The following is a 19,180-nucleotide window of genomic DNA, read 5'->3' on the forward strand; positions in this document are numbered from 1 at the left end:
CATTTAATTAGTATCAGTTTCCAGCTACTCATGCAACTTTGAGATGGTCTTCTTTAAATCTGCTTTTCGTGGCTATGTGCCTGTGGAAACAACGAGTTCCCTGGTGTGCAGATGCTCTCTAGGAAAGCAATCATCAGCTTTGTGTGCTTGACAACAGATCACTCATTCACTAATATAGATGTTCACATCCCTGACAGTCAAGAGAAGCAACAGAAAATGAAACCAGAGTGGCTGAAAGACATCTATGCAAAAAATAAATTAAAAAAAAGAAAATAAGGCAAACCCAGTGCCTGGAAAAAGGGGCATTCAGTGATAGTAAAAGCAGGCAAGTTCAGCCCTGAAAAAGGAAAGAGCAGGTTACTAAAATATAATTACATTTTTAAATTAATTGCATATACTTTTATTGAGGTGATGAAATGAAGCTTCAAACTGTACTAAATATTTGTATGGATAAAAAATGTTATGAGTAACAAATATAGGCAATATTATAACATAGACTTAAATACTTCAAACAGTCCATCCTTCCTATAAACCAGGATGACATCTAATGGGTAGTGGTGATTCCCCAGCTGACTGGTGCAGAGTTCCTATATCTTGCTCTGAAACCTCCCTTGTAACCATTGTCAGACAGGGTTGGGAACAAATAGACCTCAGGTCTGATCCTGCATGGTAGTTCCTGTGTGCCTGGATAATTTCTCTGGTTACACCTTGTTTTGTACTTCCGTCCTCTGGCAGGCACTGCATTTAATTTACTTATTTTATTTACATCATTCAGTTTCCCTTCTTTTCATTATTTTTTGTTCTAACAGCAATGCTAGAAGTTCAACTCAAAGGCAAAGTCAAGCCCATACGCTGGCATCATGCCAGGGCTCCTGAGCTGTAATACTGAAAATAAAAAATGCCAAGAAATGCCATTTCTATTCTAGAAATTCCAACAAAATCCGTAAGGCCAGCAGCACTGCTGCAGGTGTTTGTTTTAGCAGGTCACTTTTAGAAACTAAGTGAAAATGTTGGTAAAAGGCAAGAGAAATGCTATTTGTTAAATAGTATCCCTTTTGTTGTGAAACCGGCTACTGCCTTTCTCACTCTTTGCCCATTTGTTTTCTATGAAGGCATGCGTTTATGCACTCACTTTCTCCACTGCAATTTGTCTTCTTGCTTGAATAACATAAATGAAGGTGAGAGCTACCCAGGATGCACTTGGTCCTGGTATTTGGTGAAGCATGAACACATAGCACAGGCTGCACTTTAGCATCTAGTCTGTGGTCTGCAGTTCAGATGAGACATGCAAGACAAGGGCCACTGCTTTAATATTATTATTTATTGTTTGGCAGATGTAACAGGTTTGATGGAAGATGATACCTTTGTAATACATCTATCAGCTCTTTCAGTTTAATCTGATTAAACCATCTCAGACTCTTAAGTAAGCTAGATGGGATAAGTCTGGGCCAGAAAGATTAAGTGACTTCCTCATGATCACAAAAAGGTCAGAGGAAGGAGTTTGAGGGGCATCACCCCTAACTCACACATAATGACACTCAATGAAATTAGGGCCATGACTATGGATGGGCAAGGGCGGGTGGCACAACATCATCTGCTTTCTCTGTATCCCCACTTCTTGTGATTCTCTTGAGGTCTCAGTATTGTAGCAAGGGCGTGAGAATCAGCAATGGGTATGGAGTAGGAAGCTGACTGTACCGGGACCAAGTGCATCCTGGGTAGCTATCACCTTCATTTATGTTATTCAAGCAAGAAGGCAAATTGCAGTGGAGAAGTAAGTGCACAAGTCAATGTGTTTGTCTCTGGACCAGCTGTCCTCTCTAATGAAAGCGTGGATATCATACTGTGGGGAAACCCTCTATATGGACTTTCATATATAAAATAACAGCTATATTCATGGCACCAGTGGAACTATTCCCATTTACACTGATTAAACATTGACATAGACTATGTGATCATACTGTCTCCATTAGGTATGAAAGAGAAGATAGTCAGAAAGCGGTGTTTCCTGTCTTAAATGTTTCTCAAGTGACTGACAAACAGGATTTGGACAGATTTCCTCATTTTGTTGCTCATGATGATACCACCATGACTTTCAGCATCTATTCTATGATTAAACTGTGACTCTAGAAGGGTAGGACTGACAGGTTCACTTATCCTCCAGAGTCTGTCCTTGAATAATGGGTATTGCATATAAACATTTTATAATACTTATGAACAAAGACATGAGCACTTGTGTGGTCTCTCTGGGGACTTATGTCACTTAGCTTGGTACAGGCGTTTCTTTCCTAATAGCAGAAATCCACTGTAGGTGTAATTCTGCCGTGGTGTGTAGGCAGGGACTCTTGGGGAACAGATGGTTCTGGGTGAGCAGACTCCAGTGACTAAGACCAACTCTCAGAAAAGGATAAATCTATCAAGTTAATTTGCTGAAGAATAGAAATATGAAAGATAACCATAATATAAACACAAAAATGAACTATGAAACAAGGCTGCCTATTATATACTTGGCAGCGGTATTTCTTTCTGGTGAAGAGAGAAACTGCTTTTTAGTAGCTCTGCTATGAAAAGACTTCTCTGAGCAGTTTCTAATGCGTAATAAAATATAATGTATAATAAATACTAATGTATTTATCATAGAGCACAGGAGAGCATAAAATCAGGCACCAAACAAAAACTTGAAACTCGGAATGAAAATAAGGAAATCTATGCTAGCAGGATTTTTGCCTCTACAGATTTGCTTCCATCTACTTGAAGGTGGCATAGGAAACTACTGAAAATTTCTGATGAAGGTCATTTTAAGTCTACTTTTTTTATGTGACACCTTCAAAGGTCTTGAGAGAAAAAACACAGCGATAAATCATATCTGGGATGGCCAGCTGTACCTTTGAGCCATTGGTAGCAATTCAGATATAATTGCTATGCCTGAGATGTCTCCCATGACCAGCAGCACCAGACTATTCACTAGGTGCCAGATCTGTTATGTGGATCCTCAGCTATGAGGGGAATCGAGACAGCAAGGGACCCACGTTGCGTGTCTATCCTGGATCTGTCCTGCTGTAGAGCTGTGGGCACCTCAAAGGAGCTACAGTCATTTCCAATCTGTGAGCCAGGCCTAAAAATGCCTCTCTCTACAGTTTCCCAAAAGAATGAGGTTTGCATACAGAAAGATTTCCAAATACGTCTTATAGACTCACCAATATACACAGCTAAAATGGACAAATTCTTCAGTTAATCTCGTTTCAGCTCACTAGTGTTAATAAAAATATGCCTATTCCTTAAGACTCATGGTTTCATTATCAGTTCAGATAATGCCTATCATGACCAATATTGAAAGATTTCAGTCATCAGGTTTCTAAGAGGGTGGATTAAAGTCTTTCCCCATGAAAGATATTTTTCACCACAAAAGAAGTACCCAATACTGAGGGCTATTTATTTTGTCATGAATAAGCTCTCTAGAGCTCCTTACCAGCCTTTTAATATGCCAGACTTGCAGATATATATGTTTTATTTCTGAGGTGTTTAACAACTCCACCAGCTGGGAATTAGATAAATGTCACCTCCATTTTACCAGTGGGATAAGTGGTTAAATAAGAAATATTTCTTACTCACCAATATTTTTCCAGGATTCATTTGATTACGATATTGACCAGAATACAATACTAGTTCTGTTGGCCCTCCAGAACCAGCACAGCTCAGGAAGAGATTATTTTAAAGTGTGTATCTTCAGCAAAATTTTTAATTTAGAGCTGACTGCAGTTTGGTGGGAAATTCTCAATCATCATCTAAGCCAGTTTTCCAAAAAATTCTTCTGCTGGTCGAACACTTTGAAGCAGTCAAAGCAGAGCTTCATTTGTGTTTAGTACAAACAGTGCTAAGCAGTCTGGGACTTTATTCTACCTTCATTCACTGCTTCTTCTCTGCTTGTGTTAGATGATTCAGGCCATTGTGCTGGATAATGTTTCTTTGTGCCAGTTCTTTTTCTTTTACTAGATACTGTGGAATCTGAAAATGGATTACAGAAGCCAGGGAACATCTCCATACCACTGTCCAGTCAGGGAGCACCTGCCAGAGACAAGTGCATTTAAGAAGGGTGAACAATGTCCCTACTGTCATTTTATTTATGAATAAAGTTCCCTCATTTTATGCAAAATTTTGCCACTCACAATCACTGGAGAGCTCAAGGATTCAACTAGTGGCAAAATCAAGGATTTAACTCACTTTCCAAGTTGGAAGCAACTGCATCAAGGTTGGTTGAGCTTGTCATCAGACTTCTAGGTTCTGTTGTTTAACCACTTCTCTTTGACATTTACAATACAAACATCCATTTTCAAAATAAGTGACTATATATTTTTTGAACCATTCTTAGCTACAATAACAAATATTTAACTGCTGAGCAAAAAGCTGCCCATACAAAATGTTGTGCGATAATGTTTCAGAATTGGCATCTGGCCTTGGAAAATCATAGTCTAAACTGCTGACCTCTTTTGAGCAACACACAAGAAAATGCCTATCTCTGTGAGAGGCTGCAATCCCAGACTCGAAGCTGATGTTCCTTAGAAAGTGGGCTTTAATCTTGGGGAATCATCTCCTGAGCCTCTCTTTCTGTAAAGGCAAACAGTGTTGTCCTCCAAACCTCATGTGGCATAGGTGGTTCCAGCACTGTCAGTTGTCATTATTCATTAATTGTTATTCCTCTTAGTTCTTAGGCTGATGGTCAGATAGTATTACATAATTTGGGCCTCCTAAGGAGATGCTTTCTGGCAGGAGGGAGGGAAAGAAACTGAGCATTTCAGAGAGTCATCCCTTTCAGTGTAAAAGGAAAGATACCTTGTTTTAGTAAGTTTTACTCTCTCTGAGTTAGATGAAATTGCAACTCTGCTGACTAATGAATTGTGTAAGTGAAGGGGAGATAATAGCTGTGCTTGGAGAGAGAGGATGCTAAAATTGAATGCTTTGGGTTTGAAAGAGATCAACCACCATAAAATGTTCAATGAAAGGAAAATTGCATGGAGTAGGATTTCCCTACCAATCCTTCTTTCCTCTGAGCCCCACTAATCTGTTGAGTTAAAAACACTTTTGCTGGAATGTGTCTGAAAACAGCATACCTCTCAAGTAACAGCAGTCCAGTTATCCAATTATACACTTGTCCAGTAGCTCACATACTGGTGGAAAATCCAAGACAAATTTACCATTAGGGAATGTGCTGCCTCAAAGAACATTTTCTGCAGCTGTAGCACAGCAGTACTTCCACTTTCTTGCTTTGGGACTCCATACAACTGCTCAGTGTATCACAAGTCTGATATACTGGTAGGTTTGCCACTTTGCTGTACAAATGTAAAAAAGAGAAGCATTCTGAGTTGAGCACAGAAAGTCACTGAATACAGGGATCAAGTTTTCTTATTCTGTTAAAAGTGCTTGGGAGCCTATAGATTACAAGTGTCATTCAGTGGAAGGATGGAGATAGAGAGCACTTAAAGTTTGAATCAAAGATGTGAGTCTGAGCATCCATCTGGATGTGTGGTAAAGGCTGTCCTGTACTGATGAGCTGATACAACTGGTCTTTCAGGGTGGTGAGTCAAGGGTGCTAGCCTTATGTTGCATCATGGGTCTGATTCTCCCATCCTAGCCTGAAGGCTTGAGACATAATCAAATTAAGAGACTGCTGGAAAGCAGCTCTGTGGAGAAGGACCTGGGAGTGCTGGTGGACACCAAGTTAAGCATGAGGCAGCAATGTGCCCTTGTGGCCAAGAAGGCCAATGGTCTCCTGGGGGGGTGCATCAGGAAGAGTGTTGCCAGCAGGTGGAGGGAGGTGATCCTCCCCCTCTCCTCAGCCCTGCTGAGGCCCCATTGGAGTACTGTGTCCAGTTCTGGGCTCCCCAGTACAAGAGAGACATGGCACTGCTGGAGACAGTCCAGCAAAGGGCTACAAAGATGATTAGGGGACTGGAGCATCTCTCTTATGAGGAAAGACTGAGAGAGCTGGGCCTGTTTAGCCTGAGGGGGGATCTTATTAATGTATACAAATATCTAAAGGGAGGGTGTCAAGAGGATGGGGCCAGACTCTTTTCAGTGGTGCCCAGCGACAGGACAAGAGGCAATGGGCACAAACTGAAACACAGGCAGTTCCACCTGAACATGAGAAAGAACTTCTTCACTGTGAGGGTGACAGAGCACTGGAACAGGTTGCCCCGAGAGGTTGTGGAGTCTCCTTCTCTGGAGATATTCAAAACCTGCCTGGATGCGATCCTGTGCAACGTGCTCTAGATGACCCTGCTTGAGCAAGGGGGTTGGACTAGATGATCTCCAGAGGTCCCTTCCAACCTCAACCATTCTGTGATTCTGTGATTCAGTGATTCTGTGATAATGTGTATTGATTAAGAGATACACTGATAAGAAATTAATAAATCAATTACATGACTGTCACGCTATGAAGGTTTGATAGTAACAACTGAGACAGTAACTTAATAAAAAAAATGTTTATTTCCTCATGCAAGCTCTTGGATTAGTAACATCCATTAAAATAATGTGATTACTAATTTAGAAAGGATAACCCAAAACCATCGATTACTGCACTATTAATTGGAAGCACTGCTTATCCCTGTTTGAAAGCTTTCTTGTTCACTCTTAGTGAGAGGACTCTCAACCTCAAGGAGTTACCTTAACTCAGTGTCCCAGGAAAAGGGGAAGGGGGGGGGGGAATACTCACAGTTCAGCCGGAGAGGATGATCAGGTCACGTTCCTGTCCCCTGCTCAAACTCTCCTTAGCTCCCAAGGCTCTTTTTATATGGTTGGGGCTCAGGGCAAACACTGCTTTTGCTGACCTTTGTGAGTTTCACAATCACAGGACTGTTTGTTTGTCTGCTTGGAAAGACCCTGTTAGTGAGGCAAGACCACAATACCTCCATATCACTTCTTCCATCCCTGGGGTTCCATGCAGTTTTGATTCCCCAGCCTTATCAAGCAGCAGATTTCTTTAGTCCTTTTAACTCTTCTGTTCTGCAGCCTTGAGCATATCAATCCTTGCGCATATCAGTTGGCAGACTTCTTCAGTTCTGTTAACTCTTCACTCACTCATCAATGACTATTAACCTGAAAGCACACACAACTGTAAAACTACTAATTATAAAAGTACTGATTATCACTATTAAATCTTATGAATCACATCCAATCACTACTGAATTACTATTCTGTCCCCTTCCCTCCCCACTACTGAGTATTAGAACACAAGTGTGTTCCTCCTTATTATGCTTCTCCATGCCAAATCTTTCAGATGATAAAGACCTCATGGAGAGTCCAGCAGGTTGTCCGAGGTGGGGTCCTTCTGGCATACAGATGGGCTCAGGTCCAAAGGTCAGCTTCATCACTGTCTGTAGGCATCCGCACTCCCACCATCGAAAGATCCTGCCCTCCTTTACTCTTTATCTGATTTTATACCTTCTCCCTGATTTTTCTATTTCTGGACCCCCCCCTTTTCACCTCTCTTTCTCTATCCAAACGCCTCTGAAATAAACAGTCTTCCCCTAGTTACTTTTTTCCTTATTACACCTGATCCTGTTATATCCGTACCCAAACTGGATGTTTCCAGTATTGTTACTTAGGCAATCTGGGCCTTGTATGGTATTACTGACACGGTTGCCTGGGCACAGGTGACTTTGCAAGACTTTACACCTCAAAACTCCCCTGCAATTATCTGGTTCATACTGATAACATATTTTTTCTCTTTAAGACAAATTATTTTATTTTAGCCTTGACTCTTCTACCTCGTTCTGGTGAAGCACAAGCAGTTTCTTATCTTGTGCACGGTCTGCATAACAGAGCAAGAGTAACACGTTTTTCACACAGTTTTTGTACTCAGGCAGCGTTGTTGTCCTTGAACCATTTTAATCACTTTCCTGCTTCCCAACAGAGGCCTTAGCTATTTATAAGGCCTGATACTCCAGCGGGACCTCTTGCTTACACCTTATCACTCAGTAGTTGTGTCTACAGAAAGAGGTATGCTGTAAGTACACTGACATCATAGACCACCTAGTTTTAGTCAGGTCTTTTAAACAGAGGACTTTTTTTCTAGGGGATCTGGAAAATTGGTGGGTTACCTCTACTGAATATGACAGAACAGGTGGTGACTTAATGTAGAGATGAGTTGTGCTTGCCTCAGTTAAATATATAGTTTGGATGTATAGCCTCACACAAGTAGCCCTTTGTAGAAAGAAACCCTTATTTGTGAAACCACTATGATGTGAGCCAGGAGGTGCATTTCAGTACAGGTAATTGTTTTTGGTACATTTCTTGCTTTCCCTCCCTTACTCCTGTTTTTTTTTACCAGGAGATTAAGTCCTTAAAGTAATTTGTTACCTTGTAGGACTGGGGCCAAGGGCACAGGCTTGTTAACAGTATTCCCTATTCAGACAGATGGGGAGACTTTGTGTACAAATAACTTTTTGGTGTTCAACCATTAGTTGAAAATGTTGCTCATTCTGCTGACATATTGGCAAGTGACTTGTTACACTTTAAACATAATTAGCACAAGTGCTCACTTGTCTGCCTCGTATGAACTGGAAAGCATAAAATTAAGTGGTGAAATCTCACTCTGGAAGTTAAGGACAGGGCATGCAGAAAACATGAATGCAATTTCAGCTCATGTAAGTTCTCCTGTTTGATCTCCATTGGAAGAAGTATGAGCTGAAAATATATCTTCAGGGAAAAATAACTTTTCTGTTAATAGATCTACGGTACTTTTTGTATTTTGTGAGTAAAACAAAGGTTGCATGTCAGGATGAAAAAATGTCTTGGGTCATAGATTCTCTGATCAGAAAGTTTTAATAGTATGGCTTTAGCTGGGATAATTGATAGGAATGCCAGTGATGGTAAGTCAGGCTTACAGTGGTCTGAAACATCCTGCAATTCTTTTTTTCATTTTCTTGAGAAATGCCAAGTAAGGCCTAAAAACTGAGCCTGGGTTCAGGACACTTGATATGGCTCTCTTGATCCTCTTTAAAATGCAAGTGTGATTTCTTCTTTGTTAAAATATCTGAATTACTTTACCAAAAAAAAAAAAGAGAGAGAGAGAAGATAATCCTATTGCATCTACCTGGCTGCAACCAAAACTCATTCTCATCTTTTGCTGCCTTAAACATGAGAAGTCTTGCATGAAGTGAAAAATCAGTTGGCTTGTCTCTTACAATCAGCACTGTCAAAATGCTCTAGTTACAGGTATAAAGGCTATGGCAGGATAGGGAGGAAATTTTTCACATTGTGTAACTGAGCCATCTGTGGTAACACTCTGGTCTTTGTAGCAGGAAGCAAGCAGCATCTGCTCCCGGTAAGTGTTACTGAAAAGTGTCCTGAAAAGTGTTACTATTACATGCTTACATTAATTGTCCCTCCTAACAACAGCCATCTCTATTCTGAAGCAAACCTACACCTCCTGTTTTGTGAGACCCAGACTAGTGGAAGGGAGAGTACACATGCCAAAAATCCGGTGTGAACTTCATGGGCCAAATTTGCCTTTACATCAGGGTAATATGATACTGTTCAGTGGGACTGATTTTATTTTTATTTTATACACATGCAGGGAAGAGGTGAAATGTGAGAATGTTTAGTATGGACAGAACCAATTAATCCAATCCTTGTCAAAAGAGGTCTAAAATGCAGAAAGCAGTCCATATTTTGTATAACATGCAAAGAGCTTGGAGTCAGAGAGAAGCTCTGAGCTGTGAATCTGTCCATCAGGCTTGCATGTAGGATTCTGCTACCATTTCTGAAGTGTTTCTATGGATTCTTCTGAGAATTGGCCGTAATCAGGGGCATTAATTAAAGTGGGTCTCTGGTAACAGCTATATTTGCAGAGCCACTCTGCACTGTAAGTAGCTGGACTCTATTTTGACAGATGGTTCTCTCTTCTTAAAGGAGTTTTAAATTCCCTAAGCTGAAGGCTTCTTGGATGGAAATCAAGGATTACTGGTAACTCTATACTTCCTTGATTGCTTGGAATAGTGACACTACACAAAATCGGTTTATAGTGGTTAAGTCATCCTTTCTTAGGTTTTTTTTTCTTAGACTCTCTTCTTCACTAGTCTTTGTCTCTTTTTCATAAGTGACTTCTCTTCCTGTAGTGATTCTGTAGTTTCTATTAGACTCATAACCTGCATTGCCTTCTGATCATCACCCAGTAATTTTCCAGGTTACTTAGGATGTGTGCTGCATATAACCTTACTATGAGAATATAAAATGTAATTGTCATTCAAGTGAGAGCAAGGAAAGGAAGGAGGAGCTGAAGCAGATATTTGACAGGTGGAGGTACGTGAGATTAGTGCTTTTTTTAAGCACTGATCAAAAAATTACATTGATTGAAATTATTGCTATGAAGAACACAACTGAATGTTCTTAGGACCATTTTCAGGCACTCTGGAGCAGCTGGCAGGAAATGGCTTGCACTCATGCCATTACACTTTCTTATCCTCCAGAACACTGTGGCCACCTGTGGGCTACCTATTGGGAAAAGCCCCTGGCCCAAGCTTACTCCCAAATTTGTCCCAAGGACTTGTTCATTGTTCTGACAGATGGTTCAGGCCAGAACTGTGCTGAGACCGTTCTAACTGTGAAACAGTACAGATTATTAAGATTCAGTGCCCAGAATATAACCTGGCACTGCTTAATTTACAAATATAGATATGAGTACAGAAATCATTGCCCCTCTCAAGTGGTGGTAGTTCAGCACAAGGCTCTTACCACTGCCTGACTGCCAGTTCCTCATGACCCAGAATCTTCCAGCATGCTCACTGCTCAACTTACACATTTCCCAGATTTTCAGCTCTCTAGTCTTGAGTGTCATCTCACCACAATGTGTGCAACAATTTCTTTGTATTTGAGTAGTATTAAATATTTGAGGCATTTGTCTTGATTTGTTCAGCTTCTGTTCTGTGTGACATTATAGGATTTTTTCTTCTCTTCCAATTTTCATCAAGTTTAACATTGACACCCACATTAGCTGTGATCGTCTCCCTGAGAACGTTCTCTCCTTTATGCATCAGGAAGAGGAAAGAATGAAGCCAGGGTCTTAAAGAAGTATATATGGAACTGCCAGATGCCCACCTTAGGTTGCCACAACTGCTGCAATCATCTCTTTGGAAGAGTTCTTTGGAGGGGCATCAGGTTCAAAGAGTGTCTGAAGTCTCTCCTGGATGTATCTACAGGGGTAGTATGGCCCAGATGCATCCATGGAATTGTTCTTGAAACAGAATCTTGGATTGCATACCACTATTACATATTAGTACAGGTTACGTGCCACCTGCCTCAACTGTATCTGTGCAATGGCCAATGTACCTGTCTATCCTTTTTAGTAGCATCATAGCGGATGGTGAGGTACGCTAAGGGTCTGGCTGTGATAAGGTTGCCTGAGTGCCTCTAGTCATGGGGATTCTTCAGTGAGTTTTTGTCAGCTTTCGATCTTCGCTGAAAAGTGGTGCTGTGAGTTAATGTGTGGTCTAACACACGGCAATACTCATGGGCAGACCACTGAGACATCTGTAGGGCTCAACCAGTTTTAGCCTCCTGAGGACATGGTCATTTGTACAAACAAGGACTGCTATGCTATGCCATCAGTTGGTTGTGTTTGTACTGGGTCAGGTGTTTTGCAGCTGGCTGAGGAGGTCATCATGTTAAATTCAGTCTGGGGTGGCTGCCTCTTTTTCACATCGCTCAGTCCTGTGAAACTTCCCAAATGAGAGTGACTTTTCTGCAGCCAGGACTGTGTCTCACTCATTTGCAGGGCTGTGCTGTGTCTTCTTTCCTTCTTTGTGATCTAATCTGGTGAGGAAAAATCTGTATTTGCGGATAGCTGAGTCTGGCCTGTGCCATCACAGACTGAAGACCTTCTGTGCTAGAGGGAGAGACACACTCCCTCCTAACGCTCAGTGTGCAAGGGAGTCATATCTGAAAGCACTCTTTGCAGCCGCTTCCTGCATGTGACACCCCCCCCCCTTCCTGAAGCCCTCACTCTGCACAAATTGCATGACTATGCACCTAGATCTTATATTTTCAGAGGGGAAAAACCTCAGAGTTCTGCACCAGTGGTGTTTAACATGCATCTTAATGTAATTATAAATGAGAATGCATTACAGATTGCTCTGTCTAGCTGCTGTTTTTAAGTCCTCCTATCTCCATAGACTCCTAAAAAGCAATCTGATTTTTAAAGTACTTAAAAATGAGAAGAGTCTTGATCATTTCTTTAAATGTCTTCAAGAATCAGGCATCTGCATTTGCCACAGCCTCTGCTCCTGGCTATTTAGCCTTTGGAGACTCAGCAAATGCTGTTCCATGGTGCCCATGCAAGGACTAGTAGTGAAGCCTCAAAGAATTGTTATTAAGGCAATGAGTATGGAAGAGCAGATTCAGATCCTATGTCTGGATAACTCTGTACCTATTAACATTTTCAATTACATAAATGGATTCTCACAGTACTCAGTTGTGAATTCTATGTGGCAGGAGTTGAGGAAGGGGAAATGGATGGGACTGCGGTCATTGCCAGGTGTTCCTGGCCTCCTTTGGCAACTGACTCTTCTCTCGCCTTTCTCTTGTCACATTGGGGCATAGCTGTGGAGGAGGGTTGAGAAGGCAAACAGTTCTGGAAAATGAATGAGAGGAAATGTGTTAAACTGTTTCTGTAGGAAAAATTTGAAGTGTTATCATCCTCCTTCCCTGCACTCAAATTTGTCCCTTGTTTTAAATGTCAAGCATACCATCAAATTGTGATACCAATACATTTCTAAATATCATACAGGGACACAAGACTAGTAGGTGATGAATGTAATAAGGCTCCATATTCTGTCGGTGGCTTGTCCACTCACCTGTATGATGGTGTTGTAGACCACAGAAAGCTTTCCCATGTCTGTCAGGTCCTTAATACTCATGTCTGCAATGCCTGCCTTTGAAAGAGCTCCTTTTTGTGTTCCAGAGTAACCAACTTGTAACGCGAGTATTCTTGCAAAAAAAAGTAGCAGGCTTTTTTAGCAGCCAAATTTCAAGGAAATTGGCCATTTAAGACCACATCCTAAGCAGCAGGCTATACATATTAGCCTTAGCTGACCTAGATTGAAATGTATTGTCTGTGATCTCTCTGTTTCTATTGTCATTATCTTTAAATAATCAGCTGTTTTGTTTACTAGATGTCTGTCATGAGTACTGGATTTCCACTACATTAGCTTTGCTCAAGAGAAAGCAATAACGCTAGATTGAAGCAGAAGCCATTTGTTTTCCTATTATGAGGGACACTCTGGTACCTGCTTTCTAACTGATTAGATGAATTATGTTTTATTTGCCTTGAGAAGAACCATACTTAAGAGCAATTTTCTGAGGAGGAAATGAGGCAGAGAGTTCACAAGGAAAAAAGGGACTGACTATCCTGATTAACGCTGCCTGAGCTGCATTTTCACACATTTCTTGGCTGAGCAATTCTGATGCTTATTGTTGGGAATGTACCAGGCTAAAAATTAATTGCAGGATAATTACTTTAGGCCAAGAAGCTGCCCAATTATTTTGTAGATTTGCTACAGTGGCAATTCTAAAAGCGGTTATGTACCTTCCTTTCTTCAAGACTGTGTTGGAGTGGTTTATCAGCAGAAAACACAACAGGGATGTATTTGACAAGCTCTTTTGTCAGAAATAAACTGCAGAGTTCAGGCTGGCTTTTACAGAGCTATTTTCATGATTTTGGTACTTTCAGTAGTTTAGATTTGTGTTGGTCACTTTTGTGCATTTATGATACTGCTGTTGAAATCACAGAGGAATATACACATCGGGGAGTTATTCTATATATCTATATATAGACTGTTCCCTAGCATTTATATACCAATGCTTTGTTCAGAAAAGGGGACTTCAAATGCTTTCTTTCTGAAACTATTCCAAACACCAACAGACAGCATATTCTCTAAAGGATTTGCTGCTGTGATGCTTTACCACTTGGCCTATATTATACTTGGAATAAATTACTTATATTCCTTTACAGAACCAATTCCAGCTTATATTTTCCTGAATTATGCTAAGCAATCCCATCCATTTCTTTTTTGTTATACCCCTGAAAGTACGGAAGGTTTTTTGTTATTGTTGTTTTAGCTGAACTGTCTCAGTCACTTCCTCATATATGAGATGCTTTGGCCTTTTGATGCAGTGTGTGGGAACTCTCTTTATTTCTTCCATTTTAGGTGTTCTCATACAGTAATGCCTTGAAATATGCATACTACAATATAAGCTAACGTCTTCTGCTAATCTTCTTAGAGTAGCTTAATAATCTATTAAACAGACTTGGCCCCATTGTACACCAGCCAGAGAAGTCCATTTTTTATTGGTCTTGTAAAAAAATGCTGGCAACACCTAGTTAAAATAGTATAATTTGGATGCCCGAACTGATTGCTGTTGTTGTACCACAGCAGGAGGTTACCTTTCCGGGCTACACTCAAAAACTTCATGCTTTCTGGGTCAGTCACCAAACTGTTTGGCCCTGATCCAGTAAAGTGAGTAAGCACAAACTTAGCTTTAAATAGCCTCACTGAAAATAGCTATCAGTGCCAACAGGAGTGGTCAGGGACATGCAGAGGGACATGCAGTTGTGAGTGTTATGCCAGGCATTCAGCTAAGGGCTTCCAGAGCTGCTGTACGAGCTGCCACTGCTGGAGCCAGAGAGACCACTTGCTGCAGAAGAGAGCCACAGCGAGTTACAGACTCTGTTGATAACATCATTAAGAGCGGTAGCCCATCTTCACTACCTCTTGCCTTGCTGGGCCAGAGCATTTTTATTGAGCACTTCCCATCAGGGCACATAGCACAAGCAATAGTGTTGGGTAACATTACTAAGCACATAGCAGAACTGCTTTCTGTCCCACCCACGTTTCTCAAGCAAGTGCCATCCTGTACAGAGCCTGTTATAGTAAGTTGGTCTTTTAGTGCTAAAGACTGATAAGTTCAAAAAGAAAAAGCTAACCAGGTTTTTTTAAAAAGCAGTTATAGGATACTGGTATTACCAGACTCAAGCAAATCCCTTTCAAAGTAGGCCATGTTTTAGACATTCGACTTTTCATTATTTGGACATATTGCTTCACTGACAATGTGGCCTGAGTAAGAAGTAAAGCCTTTGGCATTTTACATCGTTGGATGATTTTTTTTTCAGCTGCGTTGTTCCATAGATGTGTAATTTGCCATTTCTTTGAAGTTTTTATATCTTTCTTGTATATAAAAATTTCTGACTGATGGGCAGGAATCTCTCTGACCTGCCATACACTTTAGGCAAGAACAGAGAACAGAGAGAATTATAGATGTCCTTTGGAGAGGCAGGTCAAAGCTTAAGTGAGCAGGAATAAGGAGAGATGCCCATCAAACTCACTCAAACAAATATAATGTTAGTGGTAGTTTCTAGAAGTGCTGTTTTCATTAGAAGTGCTGTTTTCATAAGTGCTTGACTTAGTAATATGAAATCACAGAGATCAGATTATTATTGTAAGTGGGAATTACCTGATTATAAAATAAGAAAAAATCAGCAAGTTTTGGAGTGAAATTCTCGACTGTACTGAGGGCCAGCACAAAGCCTATGCAGAACATGAATACTTTTTTGAGGATTAAAGTGAGAATAGCAGCTGTTAGGTTCTTTCATTTCATTTTGGCCAAGGGAGCAGTATTGCTGCTGGAATGCATGATACATTATTATTGATTTCCCTCAGTCTACTTAATTCTGGATATTGTTTATCAACTTGAAAACAAACATCTTTTCCTTTCTTCCCACTATACTCCTGTGGTAAAAAATGTATCACTTCTGGAGTATTGCTGACTTGGCCAGTGTTTTCTCATGGTTTCAGCAGTACGGCATGCCAGCCAACTTCTATCCATTTAATCTATTCTGTGTTGGAAGACAGCTTCTAAAAAGAAAAGATGGAATAATCGTAAGGCATCATGCGGTTATTGTGGATTTATCAGATGTCTATCAGCTGTGATGGAGATAATCAGATTTAGATATGCAATTATGTTTAACCATAGGCTAAGCATCGTCGGTATATATGTTAGGCAGTCCTCCAACTACAGGAAATAAAACAAAATAAACTGCATTTTTTACTTCAAATCTTCATGCACCTTCCCATAAAATGCTGACAAGTCTGAAATCTTCAGAATCCATAAAAGAGGCAGCAGGCTTTGATGAAACAGCTGCTCCTGTACTCTGATTTAATGATGAACCTAAAGCTCTTGTGATCCCTAAAATTTTGCTGATTCCTAACATTTTGCTGATTTGAGAGCATGCATTTAGAAAGTGCCTTCCTCCTTCAGAGAAAAGCAAAGAATCTTCGGAGTGGGTGAAAAAATAAAGCTGTCTAGTGGCATGCGGTAGCAATACCTAGCAGTAGGCACAAAGTGAAGGGGATATTATCTACAGCTGGAATGTGAGGAGGAGATGAGATGTAGGCAGATTATAACTGTCCAAATTTAAGCCAGGGTGGCACAGGAGAAATATTACTCTTCTATTTTTATATACAGTGACTGAAATGGAGAAAAGGCTGATTCATTCTTTCTCTGCCTTTGCATTAGTTATGCTAAGGGAAAACATGTATGAAATAAGATAGTTCTCATTGGATGGAGTTTTACATTCTCTTTGCAATACAACAAACAAACGCAGAGTGGTTCTAAAAATTCTTAAAAGATTGCAAGTGATCAAAATCTTGATCTTGTATTGTCCTCTGAGAGCGCTTTCCATTTTGTGTCTCATCAGGGTTTGCTCTTATGCTCATGTGTGATCTAACATATGATGCATACTTGGACAGCCACTCTAGCATCCTCTTGTTAGAAGACAGGATTTATAAAGATAATAATGCTGCTAGTATGCAGTTCTGAACATAAGTATTAGGAACTGAGTTCCTACAGTCCACTTGACTCATATGAAAATCTTTATCCATGAATAGCTTTCTCTGTCTAGAAATCTATTCTCTGCCCTAGACTACCTTTCTCAAAAAATATGCATGTAGTTAGGTACAACTGAGATAAATGAAATGACATTATCACCTCCAAACTTCTGTTAATGTGCTCAAGTTTCAGGTTTATGAAGGACTTGTAGCAGTGTATGGAAGAAAAATATGTAGTAAAGTCAAGTATGCAATGTGCTGCATAGTGGGAAAGTTTGATCTTTTTCTCATCATTTATCCCTAAGAACATGGAGATTTAAGTAGATTTGATTATCCGATAAATAGAAAGATGGCAATCCTTTAGTCAAACAAGAGGATATTTGCTATGAGTTTCATTTTAATCTTTCATATGCCTTTTTCTTTTAACATAGGTTTAATTTATGTCTGACAATTCCTGCTCTTACACTGAAATTCAAGCTTCATCACCTTTGCCTGTGAGATTTGCAAAATAAAAGTTTTCCATCTGGAACTTGCAGTAGCTGTCTGCTTTCAGGACCCAGGGCAGAACTGAGTCCAGACCCCTCTGCTATACTGTTATTGGTGACTCTGAGCTGCCCACGCTACCTACTTCTGGTGGACAGCTGAGATAACGGGAGTAGAAGTGGGGACTGAGGAAACTGCTGTTTTTCCATAACCACTTTCCAAGTGATGACAATATTGATTTACTTTTCCTTTCAGAAGGACTGTGCATATTTGAGTTGTTATTCAGGATACCTGCTATCTCGGATCCTGGGCAAAGCAGAATGCTAAATACTAGTTTTGAACAAGTCATCAGACAGAGCAATATATGTGAAAGTAGGGAACTTTTTAATGTATGGATACACAGTCTTGTTATTCTGCAGAAGGCTGAGTAGAAAACTTGTATTGGAAAGGGCAATGAATCATAGTCATAGAAAAATAGGATGGCCAGAGCAGTTGAGAGAGCAACTACATGTGCACTTGTCCAGTCATGCAAAATTCCAGGTGGTGGTCAGCAACATTACTAGTATAGGTTCTTGAGATTCCCCATATTTCTGTCTCAGAGATGGTTACCCATAGGACTCATTTTACATGAGCGAGAGAAACAACCAGCAAGTGGCAGCAAAGGAAGAGGAGCCAGAATGCACCCCATTCCCCTCCTTTAACCAAAAAAATTTTGGAGTCTGATGCTTCACAAGCTTTCCCACTCCATACTCTGCCCTCTTCCTCTGTTCCTTCTTTTGTGGTCCTGTAAGCAACCACCAAGGGCAAATAGGAAGGGGATGTAGGAGGTGTGGAGATACAGGAATTTCAGTGGCTGCCCTCACTCAGGAAATGAGGGGTATAGAGAAGCCTCTGATTCATTTTTTCAGGGCAATACATTACCTCCTATATTTCTGTTCTGTTTCCTCTGCGAGGTTTTGCCACGGGAGGGAATAAGTGGATTAAATATTTTATCATCTCACCTGTCTGTCCTCTCTGAAGGTACCAGTCATTCTCATCATGCTAATTTTGCTGACTAATGTAATCAGACTGGCTGCTAATCAGAGTGGTCTCGGTAGCCTAATTCTGTACCTGATCTCTGTTTGTTTGTTCTTCAAGGTTTTTGACAGAGTCCGAGAAGATTGTCCTAATTTCCACGAGAAGATTAAGCCTATTAATGCTGAACTGACTCAGCCCAAGCTGGCCATCAGTGCTGAAGATGAGGAGGAGCTTCTGACCAGGGTCAATATTGTCTTCCACTGTGCAGCAACAGTTCGCTTTGATGAACCGCTGAAGTATGTCCCCCTTTCTCTGCTTTCTGTATTTGCTAAGCACCATTCAGTTGCTCACTAGATTGCACTAAAATAGTCCAGAATATATTATTCAGAGCACCTCATGTATGGCTGCAGTAATAATTCTCCATTTAAGTTTTCATACCGCATGTGGTTCTGGATTGAATATGCAATGTAAGTGCTCTGAAAATGTCATGTGCATATGCATATCAAAAGTGAAGTATCTTGACAGAGTTACATGGGAGCAGAAGGAAGTACTGAAGGCTTGGGTTGTAATGTACTAAGAGTAAAGCTAGGATAGGAAAGAGTGTGCTTTAGGTCAGGAAGGAAATGTTTTAGCAGAACTAGCCAGAGACTGCTTGAAGTGGAACTATGTTGTCTGACTCTAAAGCTTGTCTTAAAGGCCTTTGTTACTCTAAGTAGCTGAAGAGGGAAATGAGATATTGTTTAGGCAAATAGACTGTCACAGGTTTTAAAATACCCAAGATTCAGTATTGTTAACTGTTTAAA

At 40.5% G+C, this 19,180-nt stretch overlaps 1 protein-coding gene across 3 annotated transcripts in view; it reads left to right on the plus strand.

The window, feature by feature from the left end:
• The window catches only part of LOC112966499 (fatty acyl-CoA reductase 1-like), a 157,779-nt gene that overhangs the window by 102,930 nt on the left and 35,669 nt on the right, over positions 1-19,180 (plus strand). For all 3 annotated transcript variants that reach the window (XM_026066681.1, XM_026066697.1, XM_026066689.1), the window contains exon 3: positions 18,498-18,673. In XM_026066681.1, the coding sequence (XP_025922466.1) occupies positions 18,498-18,673 (176 nt within the window). The remainder of the gene's footprint in view (positions 1-18,497; positions 18,674-19,180) is intronic.

This window comes from Apteryx rowi, unplaced genomic scaffold (assembly GCF_003343035.1).
Source record: "Apteryx rowi isolate R43461 unplaced genomic scaffold, aptRow1 scaffold_1031, whole genome shotgun sequence".
Lineage (NCBI taxonomy): Eukaryota > Metazoa > Chordata > Aves > Apterygiformes > Apterygidae > Apteryx > Apteryx rowi.